Source organism: Corvus brachyrhynchos, unplaced genomic scaffold, assembly GCF_000691975.1.
Source record: "Corvus brachyrhynchos isolate BGI_N302 unplaced genomic scaffold, ASM69197v1 scaffold28, whole genome shotgun sequence".
NCBI classification, from domain to species: Eukaryota; Metazoa; Chordata; class Aves; order Passeriformes; family Corvidae; genus Corvus; species Corvus brachyrhynchos.
In genome coordinates this window covers 3,389,308-3,406,613 of record NW_008246058.1, presented here as the reverse complement: position 1 = coordinate 3,406,613, position 17,306 = coordinate 3,389,308, and the positions used below count along the sequence as shown (strand labels likewise).

The 17,306-nt window shown below is 40.6% G+C and overlaps 1 protein-coding gene across 1 annotated transcript in view; it reads right to left on the bottom strand.

The window, feature by feature from the left end:
* The window catches only part of TMEM65 (transmembrane protein 65), a 36,006-nt gene that overhangs the window by 10,148 nt on the left and 8,552 nt on the right, over positions 1-17,306 (bottom strand). Inside the window, exon 2 of the mRNA XM_017746045.1 lies at positions 14,068-14,349. Coding sequence (XP_017601534.1) covers positions 14,068-14,349 — 282 coding nt within the window. The remainder of the gene's footprint in view (positions 1-14,067; positions 14,350-17,306) is intronic.

Sequence of the window (17,306 nt, the reverse complement as noted above, 5' to 3'; positions counted from 1 at the left end):
AAAACCCAAAACCGAACACAAGCACAGGAGGTCACAGAGTGCTGCCCTCCATGGCTTTCTGCTCTGATGGGAAGCCATCACACCAACCACTGTGGTTCCTAGGCTTCCTTTGGCACTGCCACTGAAACCATCCCTGCTACAGTGCCATCTAGTCTCTAGATCTAGGTCTCCATATGCAAGCATTTTGTGATAAGAAACTGTAACAACAAATTTCCAGGAAACACTCTACCTCTGAGGAAGACATCTTTTCATAGCTTTCCCTGGTTATGACAGCCAGTTAGGTTATATAGTTTCCATCTATTCTGGGTACCAATACAGAATACAAAAAACTATTCAGCTTGTCACAAAATAACTACAGTGCTCTAGAACATCAGTTCTCTGGATTTAACTACAAATGAGTTTGCTAGCACCCCTCAGCCTACACAATTACATTCTATTCAGTCTAGCTAGACAACTATTAAAAAAAGCTAAAAAAACCCAGTGCATAACTGACTTTAGAAACTTAGTACCAAAAGGAAGAATTAAAAGTGTTTGGTAGAAGGAAAAAGAAATAAAAATGTCTTGCGTCTAGGAATAATGGGAGTTCCGAGTCTAACTAAATAACTAAAAAGAACATAAACTTGTCCTTCAGAACATACATCAAGGACTACCTTGGGATGTTTCTAAAAGAAGGGAGGCTGGGGGACACAACTTTGAGGTTAGAGGAAAGACAAGTTAGTACAAGATAGAGGGAAATACCAGGAGATCAAATATAAGCAAAAATAACTTAATCATTGACATAATCTGTTTCAGTAGTGTGGGATTCCTCCTAAATAGGCATTTTATGAAGCAGTACTTCAACACTACCAGGACAAAAGTTGCAAGAGAGGCCACTAGGGACAGCATGGTGGCACCATGCTCTGGAGACCAGACTGCTCCTGATCAGCCACAGGGAGCTCATGTCAGTAATGGGTCTTTGTGCTGCACATGCAAGAACTTTATTTTATTAAAGGGAGTCTTGTCAACTCATCTGGAAGTGTGCCTAGCTTACAGCTTCCCTCATCATTAAGATAAAAATTAATCTGTGAACAAAATCAGTGGTTACACATATTAATGAGACAGGGATTGGACAAGTCTGCCAGATGAAGTTCAGATAACTGGGGCTGGTGAACCCTGCACACACGCCGGACAGGGAAGCTCCCTCTCTGTCTGAGCCAGGACAGAGCCTGAGAGAGCATCTCATCCCACCCCAGCACAAGCAAGGCCAAGTCAGACCAGGGGACTCAGCATTTTGTCACATTGTACCTGCAGGACCAGGCTCATGGGAAAAGCTGTCCCCTATGGAGCACCAAAACAAGGCTTTAAAGCACAAAGGAGACTTCCCTGAAAACTGATGCTCTGCCTCTGCCAGGTGCAGAGCACTGCCTGCTGCAGGGAAAGGGCTGGTGCAGCTCAGCTCTACTTGCAGAGGCCAAAGATTAGTTTAATGCTGGGCCATGGAGAAGGAAAAAAAATTAAAGCAGAAAAAAAACCCCAACCACTGTGGCTGGAAAGCCAAAAACCTTTTTACAGAATCACTTCCAACACCACCTCTTTAAAGCATAACATACTTTAAAACTCCACAAGATATGCACGGACTGAGAGCCAAAAAAATTCTCTAAACCAATTTTTTAAAACTCTAGATAGAAAAATATATTTCAGAATAGGGTATTTATTCATAGGAAGTTGTTCTGACTATTTGAATTTTCAAGACTCAGCAAAAAACAAGAATAAAAATATTCAGAGAGTACAGCAAAGGAAACATGCCCTTTGCTTGTTTTACCAGAGGGAAAACAAGAATCCAAATTGCAAAACCCTCTTTGAAGAGCTCAATTCAGTCAGAATCAAACAATTCAGAGTTTAAATGTCTGGGGGAAAAAGAAAACAACTCTAAAGTACTCCAGAATTGCATTTCACGATGGCCATTCACCAGCTCATCCTGCGCCACAGTGCTCAGTAAGACACAGAATTCATCTTACTGCAGAAGGAATAAAATGAAATGGTGGAGTAAGGAATATTGCTACTTTCTGACATTCATTACCATAAGTGAGGTTATAAACCAAGGTTCAAGTGCAATACATGTCATGAGCCCTGAATTAGTAAAGTCTGGGAAGCAGAAAAACATTTACTGCTTCTTAAATATGTTCTTGAAATTTTTTAAATTTATAGTAATCATCTTTTTTTCTAACTATTTTAAGAAATAGTTAGAACCTGGGGGGAGCACAGGGGGTAAAGGAGTGAAATATAAAACCATCATCATAAATAATATCATCCACAACTTGGCCCAAACCCAGCAAGTTAAAGTCACTCTGCCAATTGTAGCCAAGTACTTGCAATTTAGTTTTAGAATTATTATTCTTAGCTGACAAACTCACCACAACTAACAGGTAATGGGAGTGCATTTATTTAAAAAAAACCCCAACCAAAACCTAGTAAGTTGTCATCACAGGTTTCGGAATTACCAATTTTTTAAGAACTGGCATACAAGAGAACTTGCAAGCCTAAAGGCATGTATTATGTTTTATTCGAATTGCAGCTAACATCACCATAAATTTTATAGCTGAATCTGTTACTGTCACCCAGGGGCAGGAAACACTAACACTGAATGCCGGTACTACTGCCAGAGCTACCCTAGGAAAATACTTGCTACTGCTGAGTGTTGTTAAATCTGAGACAAAAATATGACCAGTGTTTCATAGATTTTTAAATGGTGACTGAATTGTTTAATTATTAAACAACAAATATCAAGAAAGAAGAGGAGTATAAAAAATATTAATAATCTAGATCTATTATAACATCATTTTAGGCTCCGAAGGCATCTAATCTGGAAGTTACAGAGGGTGTTTTGTCTTGAATTCATCAATCTGTTTCCTCCAAAAAGCCTGTCCAGATCATTTCAGCAAATCATTCAGATATCTATCACTGAAACAGCAAAAGCATCACTAGCACAGAGCAAGAAATCAGAGCAATTGTTTTGTCTACTAAAAAGAGGTACTCCTTTGCATGTGAGTTCACAAGAGGATCTTTACCCCCAAAATTCTGGATTGGAGCCTAAAAATGAGATGTGTTATTGCTTTGTTCAGAGGTGAATCCTCAAAAGCAAATTCTGACTCTGATGTATGAGTTCATTCATGGAATAAACTCGTAAGATGCTTCCTCATTGTCCTTTGTTCCTCCTCTGCTCTTCTTCAATGTTTTCACCAAAACTGCAATCTAGCAAAATTAAAAAACCTTGTCCCATTGATCTTCAGTTGGGTTCCCTTAATATTCCAGACGGGTAAACAACAATCCATGAGTTGACAGTAAAGAAAAATTCTCCATTATTTGTTATAACTCACAAATGGTTTCCTGTTACTACAGCAATTAAGGCATGAAAGGATGCTGACTCCTGCAATGCTAAATATAAACCTGGCTGTCGGCCCCTTCAGTCACACGCCCAGCAGAGGGAAAGCTGGGTGAAGCTCTGGTACAAACAGACAGAGGAAAATATAGAAAAATAGATAGAAAAATTCTCTACTGCTCTGGAAAAGGTAACTATGTCCAAAGAGATATTCTGCATAAATACAAGTAGAACAGTATTTTTTTAATATTCTCTGTAACACTGTAGAGAATTACACAGTGATCATGTTGCATCACCCTCCCTGAAAAACCTTGAAGTAGCAGGAGATTATCACCTCTATTTGAAACTTTTGCTACAACTACTGGACAAAGATCTGAACAAGCTTTGCAGGAATTTTTTTTTATTAATTCCCTTCAGAACAAACCCCAGTAGTGACTTCAGGCTTAGGTTATTCCTGTGATCACCTGTAGTGAGTACAAAATACACTTATCCTATTATCCCTTCCAAAAATGTGACACAGCATTCATACCCTTTTAAGGATGTTTGACAAAACAGAGAGACCTAAGGTGGAAACACTGACTGGAAATCTAGGAGAAAGCATAAAACGCAAACAGGTATCCAGAGGCTCAAATCACTGTCCTCATCATTAAGAGGGTTTTATCCCTGATCTCTATCAATGCCTTATAAATGTAAAGGTCAGCATTTCCGCTCGAGCAAGTTCATGCCAAAATAGTAGTGGTTTGTTTAAAAAGGTCTCAAACCACAGCTGGAAAAAAAAATTATAAGTAAGATGCTTGCCTTGGGATTCAAGGGGGTTAATCACATAAAATGATGACAACACAGAAAGGACCTGCAGCTCGTAATAGAGATGCAGCATAAGGATAGAAATACAGAGTTCGAGCTGTCTCCTTCAAAAAGAAATGGAAAATGTCAGAAAAACAGCTGAAGCGTTTGTATAAAAGCACCAGCAACATAGTAACACTGACAGGAGAGCAAACAAGAACAATAATGAGGTATTCTAATCTGTGTTCCACAAGTAAATGGTTGTATTATTATTTAATGAAAAAAAAAAAAATAAGAAGGTACTTGAGAGTTGCCAGGAAATAAACTTGCTATAGCAATTCCCTGACTGGAAAGAACTAATCTTCAGAGTTAAAATTCTCTGCCTTATAAAACCAAATACTAGTCCCCCAAGAGGAGGTTGGCTCTGCCTTCCCTCCTCATCCTCTCCATTTCAACGCCTGAGGACTGCAGGGAGTTCCCAGGAGCGACAGGAGGGACACCTCCCAGTGGCATAGCAAACTCTTCCATCTTTGGATGAATGAATCTTCCCCTGGGATTATTTGCAATGTCTCCACTAGATTTGGAAAAAGACCAGATGAGTCCTTCTGACTAACAAGAGTGGAATTAATTTCATCCAAATATATTCATTTAACTGTTTCGGCATTTCTCTGTCAGTACTGATCTTCTTGGGCCCCTCTCATTCGAGGCAGGGATCTATCCAACATTTCATGGGTTTGCAGTTGAACGGAGTAGCAGCACAGCAACAGTGCTGAACTGGAAACAAGACCGTGGTATCTGTGTATTATCAGGGCATGACATGTTCCTGTAAAAGGACAAGCAAAGCAATTCTGTGGGACACCACAGAAGATTTGTTAACAAAAATTATCAGCATTCTGTGCACAATCAGAGATCTGATCTATTGGAGGACTTTCATCACCTTTAAATAGAGTTGTGTTAGACATCACTGATGTCTAAACATGAGAGCTCATGAAATATCTAGGGAGTTATATATACACAATTATAATATCGTTTATTCATTTACGTTCCCCCAGGCCCTGTTTTAACAAGAAATCTGAGAAGCTGGTGAGAGACAAGCTTGGTTTATTCCTGACCCTCCTCTCACTTATGCCCTTTCCCCTCCTGCACAAAACTATACTTGTTTCCCCAGGAAAGAAAGCAAGTGGGAAAATAGTTTTAAGAACAGGGAGCAGCACTGGCTTTCAGGCCCAGGTCTGGTACCTGCAGCCAGCAGCAGAACCCCTTAGAGGAGACAGCTCACTGACAACAGCCTGTGCAGAACCCAGGGGAACCAGGACACTCCTTCCTCCACTGCCCTGGCACGAAACTGAGAGTATTAACAACACAGGGGGCTTGTGCCTCGGGCAACAGCAACAGCCATGCTTCCCACAGCCCCCGGTACCAGCAGCACCTGCACTCAGACAGCAACAACCCTTCCCACAGCCACCACCACCCGCAGGCAGCTGCAGCAGTGCACGAGCACCAGATGGGGGGCTGGCACATTAAATGTGTTTGGTGGGATTATCCTTTTCCTTTAAGAGAACTCGACTACAATCTTTACAGAGACCTGAAGAAAAACTGCTATTAAAACACACACCACTAAGTACCAGCCTTCTTGTAAGCAGAAAGTTCCATTCCCTGCCTGAGGACAACCTTGGAAGCAAGTACGACCACAAAAATAAGCTTCTGTCTGAAATAATTTTAAATGCATGTAGAGTTTAATGCTTTTCATCTGTCTCAGACTTTAATATAGCTACCCAAAATAAGACAGACAGAGAGGCCAGATAAACTGAATGATCATCAAACATTTTGTTACAGACTCATACTAAGTGTAATGACATTCCTTCTAATTTTTCATTGTATTGGGGCATTAAAGACAAAAGTATCAGCTGCCTTGAAGTTCTTAAGACTCTATTCAATCCTGTCAGCAAAAGGAACACCATAAGAAACCACTGACAATTTAAGTTCCAGCCATAAATTACACGCAAGTAATTTGTGCCTCTCTCTATAAATGCCTAATGAATACAGAATGCAGTAAGCAATGAAGCTATTCTTAACTCTTCACCTGCTGCTAGAGGTAATGCAGTAGATTCATGACTTTGATACTCCCTTCCCTTCCCCATGTAACTTAGCAAAGCCTCATTTGTGAAATTAGTCCTACTTCCCCATCTGACTCCCTGCATAATCAAATTCAAGCTGCAATGACACTTTTCTCTGGAAAACAGCTGAAGGAATGATTATAATATAAAAACAGATAAAATCACTTCACATGCAACTTTACCTTAAAATATTTTCTTTTGGCTTTTATGTTACAAGAATATGGAATATCTATAGGGCTGTTATGCAGTTGCATTATGTAATAATTTATTCTGCACATGAATTTTAAGTTCTAATAAAAAATTCACTCTGTTCAAAATTATCTGAAATATTAAGATTGCTGGTTTTGTAAATAAAGTCATATAAATAAGGAGAAACAGAAGACAAAGGCTACTGTGCTCTTCTCTTCCTAAAAGTGAACAGTTCTGACTAAGCTCACTTTTAGTTCTTTCAACCAATTGCCTTTATTCTGCAAAACAAAAAAAAACCAAGAACATCCTTCTCCTGGTCGGTGTTTCTCCAGCCTCTGGCAAGCATGAGGCCTCTCTCAGGAGGATTCAGTGCATCCCTGCAGCTTCTAGCTGCAGAGCCACTGCAAGCTTCGGTTCCTGTCACATCCCTGCAAGTGCCAGCTGCGCACACACTCCCTCTAAAGCTGCTTCAGGACCTCTGCTCTATGAAGAGCTGCACATCTGGTCCATCTATTTAATCCCAACGCTTCTTAACTTTCCCAGAAACTATCCAATGCCAGGTTATGAAACACACAGTTCTGCTACTTAAGAAAGTTTTGTTTTTCAACTTTATGCACTTTCCCTTTTCCACCATTATTTTTAACTTGTTCTTCTGTCATTGCTTTACTGTAAGCAGGCAGCAGACTCCTGTGAATGCTGAAATTACACCCTTCACCTCCAGTTCTCCTAATCATCTTGAAAATTAGTGAAATACAAACACAAATCCTCAGTTCAAAGTTTTCTGCATGCATAAGCCTGTTTTGTTTTCCACAGGGGAGGAAATATGGAATCTAATGTATTTAACACTTCTCCCCCTGGCAATGGAAAGTATGCTGTGGCACTGCCTGCATCAGTGACATACCCGCAACGCCACTGTTTACTGGAGATCTTAATGAAATATGCACCCCTATAGTTTTTCACGCTGTGCAATGGAGACTGATCACAGTCTGCCTCCAGCATCCTTCCCTCCCTCTGCTTCTCCAAAATCTGTGCAATGTTTACACAGCCCCTTTTCCAGCAGCAAGGAAGGGGATGGATTCAGGCTGAGGCTGCCTTTTGCAGTGCTGAAGCAAAGTACTGTGTGATGTGGGGGGGCAGCCACTCACACCACAATAAATAATCCTGAATAGAGAGCCAGAGGAAGGGAGAGGAGAGACAGCTCCCTTCCTAGCTACAAGACAATGTTGAGGTAAAAACTAAAATTGCAAGTAGTTGACAAAACTGCAAAGGTAACCTGGGAGATCAAGCCAGTATTGCTCACTAGTGCAAGTCACTGTGTGCTGTTAGCAACACAGAGATCCCAGAACAGACTCCTGCCTGAGGCACAAAAATGCTCCTGGCACTTCCCATCAGAAAACAGAAAGACAGAACCTTAGGTGAAACAGAAAACTGCACCTTGAAGTGATCTAAAGTCATGTTGTTACTGCAAGGGGTGATTTGATACTTTTCCTCTTGCCCCTAAATTCCCTCCTGATCATGTATTTGGGACTTGTCCTTTACTCTGGCACTTGTTCTTAGTCAGGTACACAGCCAGGCCCAGAGAAGAACAGCAGTGCTAGCATGGGAAGCAGAATTGAGACTTTCATACCCAGAGGTTTTGGGAGCAGGGAAAGAACAGAACACTGTTTACAACAACACAGGTGAAGCCAGCAGTAAATCCACACCCATATGGCCAAGTCACATCTACTACACATCACCTCATCCACAGCTCATGCGGGCCTGCCCTTACCCACTGTGGGAAACCCAGGAAAATGGTTTTCCTCTATGGCTGGGAAAAAGAAATTAAAGTGAGCTCTTTTTTTTAAGCTGAGCTTTTAACACAGGGTCAGATACAAACCACAGTAAAACTCAGCAATATTAGTGTGCAACTGCAAAAACTGATATAAGCATGGAAACCAGGTAGATACAATAGGTTCCTAGCATCCAACCCTGAGATGTAATCCAACAGTGAAAACTTTACAAATCCAAAGACTTTTTTTTTTGTTTTGATAAACCAGATCCAATAAATGAGTAAAAAACTTATACGAGGTCACATATAATTTCCCATGGGAGCAGTCTTTTTCAACCTGGGCCATTTGTCATTTATCAGAACTCAACTGCACCTTTGGTACATTTCTTCTGTTGAGAGAGAGGGACACTGAATCAGAATTTGTCTGTCGGATATTTGCAAGAGGAAAAGGTCACCAGGATGATTATTTGTAATAGCACTGTCACTTTTGCAGCTACCTATTTACTTTATTTACTTTACTCCATAAAATAATATAAGTAGATAATAAAACTGGGGAAGGAGCAGTGGATTTCAAGCTGTTCTCCCATCCCTTCTTTATGGCAAAAAACTTTATTAGGCAAGAAGGCTGTGAATCTAGCTAGAAATTCTTACATCTCACAATCTTGAGCAAAACAGTTAATTTTACATTTGTAACATCACAGCTTTACTTGCACTTTGTGAAAATCAGCCTGTTGCCAGAACTGAAGCAAAGAAACAACTGGATCAAAAAGGTTATCTGTAATCTGAAAACACAAGTTGATGGTATTTGAAAGAGCAGCTGGCTAAAGAAATTGGTTTGTTCCATGCACATTTTTCTCTAGTCTTCCACAAAATTAAACAAAGCCAATAAAACACAATTTCTACCAATTCAGGTTGTTATGAAAGATGGGATAATATCCTCATGGAGACCAATGATTCACACTCTTAGAATAAGATAAGTTACAGCAAACCTGACAGCACTAAGGGATAGATCACTGCACAAAGTCAAATGCCATCAAGTGCAAATAATTAAAAGCCATGGAAGAAAAGTTACTCTAACAGTAGAATAACCAGAAACTGATAATGCCTAAAAGAAAAATGTAGCAGGTGAAAGTGCAGCAGTTACTTGTTGGTTCCCAGTACGCATTTGGACCTGAGCTTTGTGGCAATACAACTTTACATACAACAACACAACCCAAAGCACAGACCTCTGTCCATGGCACAGATAAGAATCACATACCAGGGACTGTCCCCTCCTAAACCTGCCTCAAGGCTTCCCAGAAAGTTTTGAAAGAAGTGCTGGTGCCCAGACAACACATCCCAGACTATCTCCAAGAAGTGAGCTTTGGGAACCTAAGGCTGGGCCACTGTGGACCCTGTATCTGGCTCCTCTCAGTTGAAATTGGTCTCACTGTAGAAGCCTTTTTGTCTCAAACTTTTCAATTTTTCCTGAAATTAGAAAGATTTTTCAAAGCTGTGTTCTTTCCCCACATCATGCAGGAGCCTTTCACTAGGATCACTGCCAAACAGTAAGGCATGTTTTAATTCTGGAAATGCCTAAAAGCCATGAAGTATTTAAGAGCATTGAGGAAAGGTTTTAACCCTAGATACAGTAGGAGATAATAAAACAAACCACCTGCTTCTTATGACTGCTTTAAGCCAATAGGAGAGTTGATACAGAATATGATCCATCTCAAAATACAGAGTCTTAAATATGTTCCTATTTCCCCTTTTTATTATCTAGAGAAAATAATGTGATTTAAAAAAAAAGTATAGCAAGTATCACTAAGTATTATGGCTGCTAGGGAGGGTATTTTATTAACAATTAACATATAAATATCTAAGAATCCTAAGTAAATGAACACTGGAATAAAAAACCTATGGTTTCCTATTCCATAGTTTTGAACGAAACATGCACTCAGCTGGGTTGAAAAAAGGATTTTGTGGGCTTTGTCTTAAAATGCTCCCCAAGTTTCAGAGGAAGCATGTGTTTCAGGCATGGGTTAGTCACATCCCAGAAATTCCAAGGGGCTCATTCACTGTTAAAGGAACTTCTCACACACAGCAACAAAACAGAAACAAAAAGGCATGCTTTCAGATATTTGAAATATCACCATGCTAATTTAAGGATAAAGTAGAAGGGGGGCACAAGGCAGCTCACATATTCATGTCCAGCTTTCCCCAAAATGAGTCGTTTTTGTAGAAAAATCTAAACAACAGCACAGGGAGCCAAGACAGCTTCTTTAAGTACTCTGCTCGCATGATATCTTATTTTTCCACTTACTTGTTGTTTTTACAAAGGATTTTTTTCTGGAGACACCAGATACCTCTGTAGTTTCATATTTGGATTGATTTAATAATAAATAAGGCTGATTAAAGCTAAGAGTTTTCAGTTGAATGAGTCAGCTTTAAATAATTTCTTTCTTAGAGAAACTGGAAGACTTCCTTTTCTTTTCATTGAGGTTACACACTGGAACTTCTGTGTTCACAGAATGAACATGATCTATTTCATTCATGCCTGTTGCAGGGAGATCTGAGTGTTTTGAATCTATCACTCTCAAAGGTTTCAGTTGCACTCTAAGTAAAAGCTACATTTCAAGTGATCTTCCCTGAAAAGCCCTAAATCAAAAGCAGTCTTTGTACTGGACAAGAGTTATTGGGAGACAAATTTTCCTTTTAGCTCTAAAATGTGCTATTTCACAAAAGAAGCAGCTGAAGAACACTGGCTTAAGATTCAGGTATTTTTTCTGATTTGTGATTTAAAAGACATTTGTGCATGACACCTATTTTGTACTCATCACATGTTTAAACACATGCAAAAGACAAAACAAATTTTAATTGGAGAAATCTTATTTTACCTTTTGCAGGAAAAAGCAAAGGCAGCTAACTAAATAATATTTTTCAACAATAGTATTATTTCTGCATTATATTTGGACCATGTGATTTTACGCACATCGCTTTCTGAGAAAAAAACATAAGGTAGCTGACACTGAGCTATTTCATAAAAATGTTGTTTCATAGTCTGAAATCTCTGGTCAAGTATTAACTAGAAATTATGGTATAGTGCAGCAGTTTCCACAAGACCTATGCTTGAATACCTTGGTCAAATTAAGAGTAAGTACCTGAAGATGCAGATCACTGAAATTCTTGAGACTGAAGGCTTTATATGAATATGAACAAAAACTGTGTACTTTTATTTCCTGCAGCAATACATGCCAAATGCATCAAAACAAGCATGCGGGAAGTCTGTCAAACCAGCAGCCTGCTGGCCTTCTGCAATGCACATCTCAGCAAACACACTCTTCTGTTCGGTTTTTTTTTACTGTACCAAAAGCACTGGTCGTCTCTGGTGACTCTACCTCCTCTGCTGGCTTCTCAAGTGGTACCAGTGGTTTAGGATACCGGCATGCTACAATGAGTTTTCAAAAGCAAAACAGCAATCAGTCATTATTTAAAATCTTTTTATCAATATTGGAGCATCCACCAGCAAGAAAAAGATCCTTTATAAATATTAAGACTGGATTTCTGTGGGTTTTACACCAATTCCACTTGATTGTTTCCAGGGTTTTCTCTGCAAAAACGTAAGACAAAGTTTCTGCATTTAAGCAGACTAGAACCTGCTTTAAGTTACATGAGAAGGTGAAATTTCAGAATATGGAAGCAAATCAAACCACCATAGCAAAAACAATATGAACTTCAGAAAACATTACCTTGCTGCAAGAGGTTCAAAGGCAGACAGATACAGCTGACATTTTCAGAGAGCAGTTTCAGAATTGTTTTACCATGAGTGACCATGCACGAATTTTCTTGTTTATGACATTAAACCTCATCCCCTAAATTACCTAGTAGTTTGGGTTCGAAGCAATTTAATGATCATCTAGCTCCAACACCATGGAACACCTTCCACTAGATCTGGTTGCTTAAAGCCCCATCCAACCTGGACTTGTAGGAAAGGGGCACTCACAGCTCCTCTAGACAACTTATGCCATTGTCTCACCAGTCTCATAGTAAAGAATTTCTTTCCAATAGCTAATCTAAACCTACCCTCCTCCACTTTAAAGCCATTCCCTCTTGACCTATGACTCTATGTCTTCATGAAAAGTCCTCTCCAGCGCACTTGTAAACCCTGCTAACATGCTGGAATGTACTGTAAGGCATCCCCAGAGCCTTCTCTTCTCCAGGCTGAATAGCCCAAACTTATTCAGCCTGGAGGAGACTGAGGGGAGACCTCACTGCAGTCTGCAGCTTCCTCACAAAGAGATGCAGAGAAGCAGACACTGATCTTTTGTCTGTTACAGGGCCCAAGGGAAAGGCCTGAAGTTTTGTCAGGGAAGGTTGAGGTTCGATATTAGGAAAAGGTTCTACACCCAGAGGGTGGTTGGGCCCTCAAACAGGCTCCCCAGGGAAGTGGTCACAGCACCAAGCCTCACAGAGTTCAAGAAGTGTCTGGAAAATGCTCTCAGGCACATGGTGAGGTTCTTGGGGATGTCCAGTGCAAGCGCAGGACTTGGTTTCGATGAATCTTGTGGGTCCCTTTAAATTCAGGATATTCTATGATTCTGCTTCATGGGGTTCAGATGTTAATGAAAAGGATCAGTAGAGCCTAAGTAGGACTTTTCCTTCTGCACTCTGTTTTCATGAGAGGGCTCCAAGACTCAGGGCAGGAGGTAGAGAGTATATTAAAAAAAAAGAAGTTTCAAAAGCAAGAAGTAGCACATCTTTGCATCTCAAACACAATATTCCTTTCACCACCTAGTATTTTTGAGTCAGCAGTGAGATTAGCAACAGTCCTGAGGTAGGCTGCAACAGTCTAAGAACACAAAGGGACTCACACAGGCTGGCAAGAGTTTGTTATTTTACCAGCTTGACAGGGCACTTCAAACTTGTGAATTAGACACTTGCCAGCAGTCTGCCAGAAAACCTTTTCTTAGAATAGCAATCAAACACTAGAGTTAAAAAAATTTATTGACCTAGGTCACAGCAAAGAAAACAGAAGTAGATGACATTGCTCCACCACACACAGCGTGACATTCACCTGTATATGCTGGGTCTGTAAAGGAGAGAGGAAGAGAGAACTGTCCCCACCAGGTGCCATGGTACCTGTCAAAGCACAACAGCATAAATAGTTCCTCTTCTCCCAGCTCAGTGGGATGAGGGCAGTCCTCACCACAAACCACACTTGCACCATGAAATCATCAATCTTCAAACAAGACAAGACTTCCAGAAGGATGGAATAACGCTTTGTTGTGTTAACACTGGACACCTTATTCATCATTCCAAGGTTCAAAAGGGAAAAAAAATACTTTAATGCAGAAGGAAAACTAAATCCAGATGAGAAGGATTTGCAGCTGTTTTCAGAAAGAACAGCTCAGTGATGTTTGGACTAAATTTTAAAATGGTAAGATACAGATTATAGTCTAACCCAGGACAGTTTTCAAAATATTTTCTGAGAACTATTCTATCAAGATTCAGTCTCACAGTCTTCCCCAGCTTCTACTATGCAAAACACATCTATGAATTTAAACTCAGGCTTTTAGCTCTCAGCCATCACATGCTCACAGATAGAGCTCTGTCTACTGAAGCACTAAAACAAACAACAGAATTTCAGTCAGTGTTTATTCATAAGCTACACTGCTTAACCAACTGCTAGCACCCAGCATCTGGAAGCTCCATAGACCTCCAGGTAAGACAGGTGACAAGGTGATGGCAGGAACATATTCACAAACCTCTCCCCACCTACAGTTTTCGTGACTACAGCACAAGCAGATGTTTTAAGTTTCAAAAATGCTTCAGAGACTCACCTAACTTACAGGTAACAGCTACAACTCACCTACCTGAGGACCGTCCTTCAGCGTAGCAGCCGCAGGAAAGGATGGGCTTCCCCACAGCCTCTGCCATTAGCGGAGGCCACAGATAGTGTGTCCTGTCATATTTCGTGCTAGGGCAATTAGTTGGTGGAACTGCATCCTTCTGGTGGTAGGCCTGGGAATGGGCTGAGGAACTTGCCCCATTTGGTTCTTGATGTGCCCAGGTCTCCCCATATTGCTGACAGCCTCCCCTAGCTGATATGGGGTCTGTTAGGGCACAGAAGAGGTAGTGAAGGAAGAAGGTCAAAACTTAACCCAATAAGGACTGTGTTAAGAAGGGTATGGACTAACACCTCCCTTTCCATAAAGAATTATGAAAAGATCACTGGCACAAAACAAGCTTAAGCACAGTGGCAAAATGCACAGGCATGTCATGATTTTTCAGACTGATTTTTCAGACTCAAACAGAACACAATTACTCAGGCAGTAAAGAAGAGAATTTGAAGGCTGCATTTGGATCACTTTCATTGGAAATCAACACAAAAGTACAAACAACAACCTCAGCTAAAGAATCAGCTGCTGGAAGCTACAGCATGCTGCCAATGAATGAGAAGATTGATAAGAAACCCAACATCCCTAAAACAGTTTTGTCTTGACTAAACTCATGAGTTGTAAAAATCAAAAGTGACACTAGTCGGTCGGAGAAAGTACTTTAAAAGCAAGTATCTCTCCCCTCATTTGCTACTCACTCACAAACGTATTCAGGTCATTGCTACACCATTTCAACAGCAGGAAAGAGCAATCATACAAAGTATTTTCTAAACATAATAAAGCATTTTAAGTACAGAATACAAACATGTAGCTCAAAAAAGTCTCCAATTTTCTTTCCAGTGCAGCCCTTCTATCCACCTTGTCTTCTCCTTGCACTCCACAGTGTTGAGAGTGATAATACCTACCTGACACCCCTTCGCCCTTCTTCACGCAAAATTTGAATTCTTTCAATATCAATCCTCTGCAGAAAACAGCTATGGGTAATTGTGGATACAAATATGCAGCTAGCAAGAATTTCTCTTGCTTCTTTCCAGTCCCGTGAGATACGTTTCTCTCTCACAAAGATATTTGCCGAGTTCTATAAACTATGAACATCTGCAACCCTGCAGAGCTTTGTTTATGGTACAGTAGAAAAGTATTTTGACAATGATGTTTTAGGATTTTAGCCAATCACCCCAAGGGGTGGCTGATCCTTTGACCAATTAGACTATGAAGAAAAAAAGTCTATTAAAGAGTTGTAAAATAATTAAATAAATCAATCTTGCTGCACAATTCCTGCCTGCTGGATCTCTCTTCTCCTCCCTATTACTGCGGGATACCGTGATAGGCTTTTTCTCCAATTTCTATTTAACAGACTTACTAGAGGCCTTTTTCAGTTATGATTTTTCTTTTTTTGTAACACATGAAGAAACAGAATTTCTTATAGGTAAAAGCTGACCGCTGTTACCATGCTGCAGTCTGGTAAAAATATCACATCAACAGAACTAGCTAAAGGAAAAGGTTATCTACAAGAAAAGTCTTATCAAGCTACTAGGTCGGCAGATCAAGAATCTGACTCCAAGGATGAGGTCTGATGGCATTACAACACTTTATGCAGCCCTTACCTGTGAGACTACTAAGCCCACAAGTGAGATTTTGCTGAAATAATCTCTCCAGCAAGATTAATGATTACAGTTTCAGGCACAAGTGAACTGCAATTTCCAGCAGTGGAATAAATTTAAAACCAACTAATAATGTCCCATGCAGTAAAGTGTCTAAATTCAAACTAATGCTTTTGTTACTTTGCTTCTAAATCCCGAATCATCAGAAAGTCACACTATTTTACACAATAGACTTTCATATTATAACTAGCAGCATCTGAGCAACAAGATATTAAATACAACCATCTGTTGATTTATATCTGTGTAAACGCTGAGACACTATACTGAAATTTTAAAGTCTCACTTTGATATCCACCACATGATTCTCCAGGCACACAGCTCCATTATGTTTAACCTGCCCAATAAGTGATGGGATAGAAACTCACATAAAAACCTCGTGGCAAGAACCCTTCAGAAGCTGAGAAGGATTTATGTGGGAAGAGTATTAGTTGTTAGTATTCAAAAGTTAGTGTCAACTTCCAGTTCAAAGCATACTACCTTCTATGTTGTAAAACAAATACAACTGATTCACTGTCTGCAAAACAGAAGCACTGCTGCTCCTGAAATGAGGCGTATAAGTGCACTACTCTCACTCTGACTAGAAACACGAGAGTTTATATGCAAGTATGCTACAAACAAAACCAAAGAGACACCTGAAAGGGTTCTGTCTCTTCACAAAAGCAGCACTTCTACAGCTGACCCTCAAACTTGTTCTCTGCCCACCCAAAATTTTTCCAGACATCTACAGAGGAGCCACAAGGCACAGAAATGCCCTTTCCAAGGGCACGCTACTATCAAAGTCACAAAGAGGCCTAGATCAAATGCACACTGATCTCTTAAGCACCCGTTATCATCTTCGCTGCAATAGGGATTGTAAATTACAGCTGAGGATCAGAACTAGAAGTAAGGAGGTTGTAATTAAGAGGATTTGGTTTTGTCAGGTTTTGATTTGTTTAAGGAACAGTGTCAAGTTGGCAAGAACAGTTGGATCAGACGAGAAAAATCACTGTGAATTACTTTAATTAGCGTTGCACAGCCCTGTATTCAGAGATACATCTATAAACCTCCCCAACACATACACCTTCCCGAATGAGAACCAACCGGCAGCTCTCTGTGCAGGGAAGTGTAACTCATGAATGAGCTCCCAGAGCAGCAGCAGCCTGGCGTCTCTTAACAGGTCTGAAATCAATTTACTGCTGCCCTAGTGTCAGGAGGATTTTATGAGACACACTTTCCTACTCTCATTGGGAAAAATGGCCACCCGTGGCTGTCTGAAACACCCGGTGAGATGACAGACCCACCGAGGATTTGGCACACTGGGTCGATTTACGTTCCGAAGGTGCTGCGGATGCTTCTGGAAACTACATTTCAGGTCGTGTGCCTCATTTACACCCGATTACGCGAACACACAGGGACGAGCACCTCTCGATGCCTCGTCCTGCTGGAGTTTCCTACTCGCCCGAAGGAGTCGCTTGGGCGAGAGCGTGAGGACCCCCAAACTTCGGAGCCTCAGCCCCCGTTCCGGCCGGGCCCTCCCACCCCCAGCCGGGCTCAGGGCGGGTCGACGCACAGCTC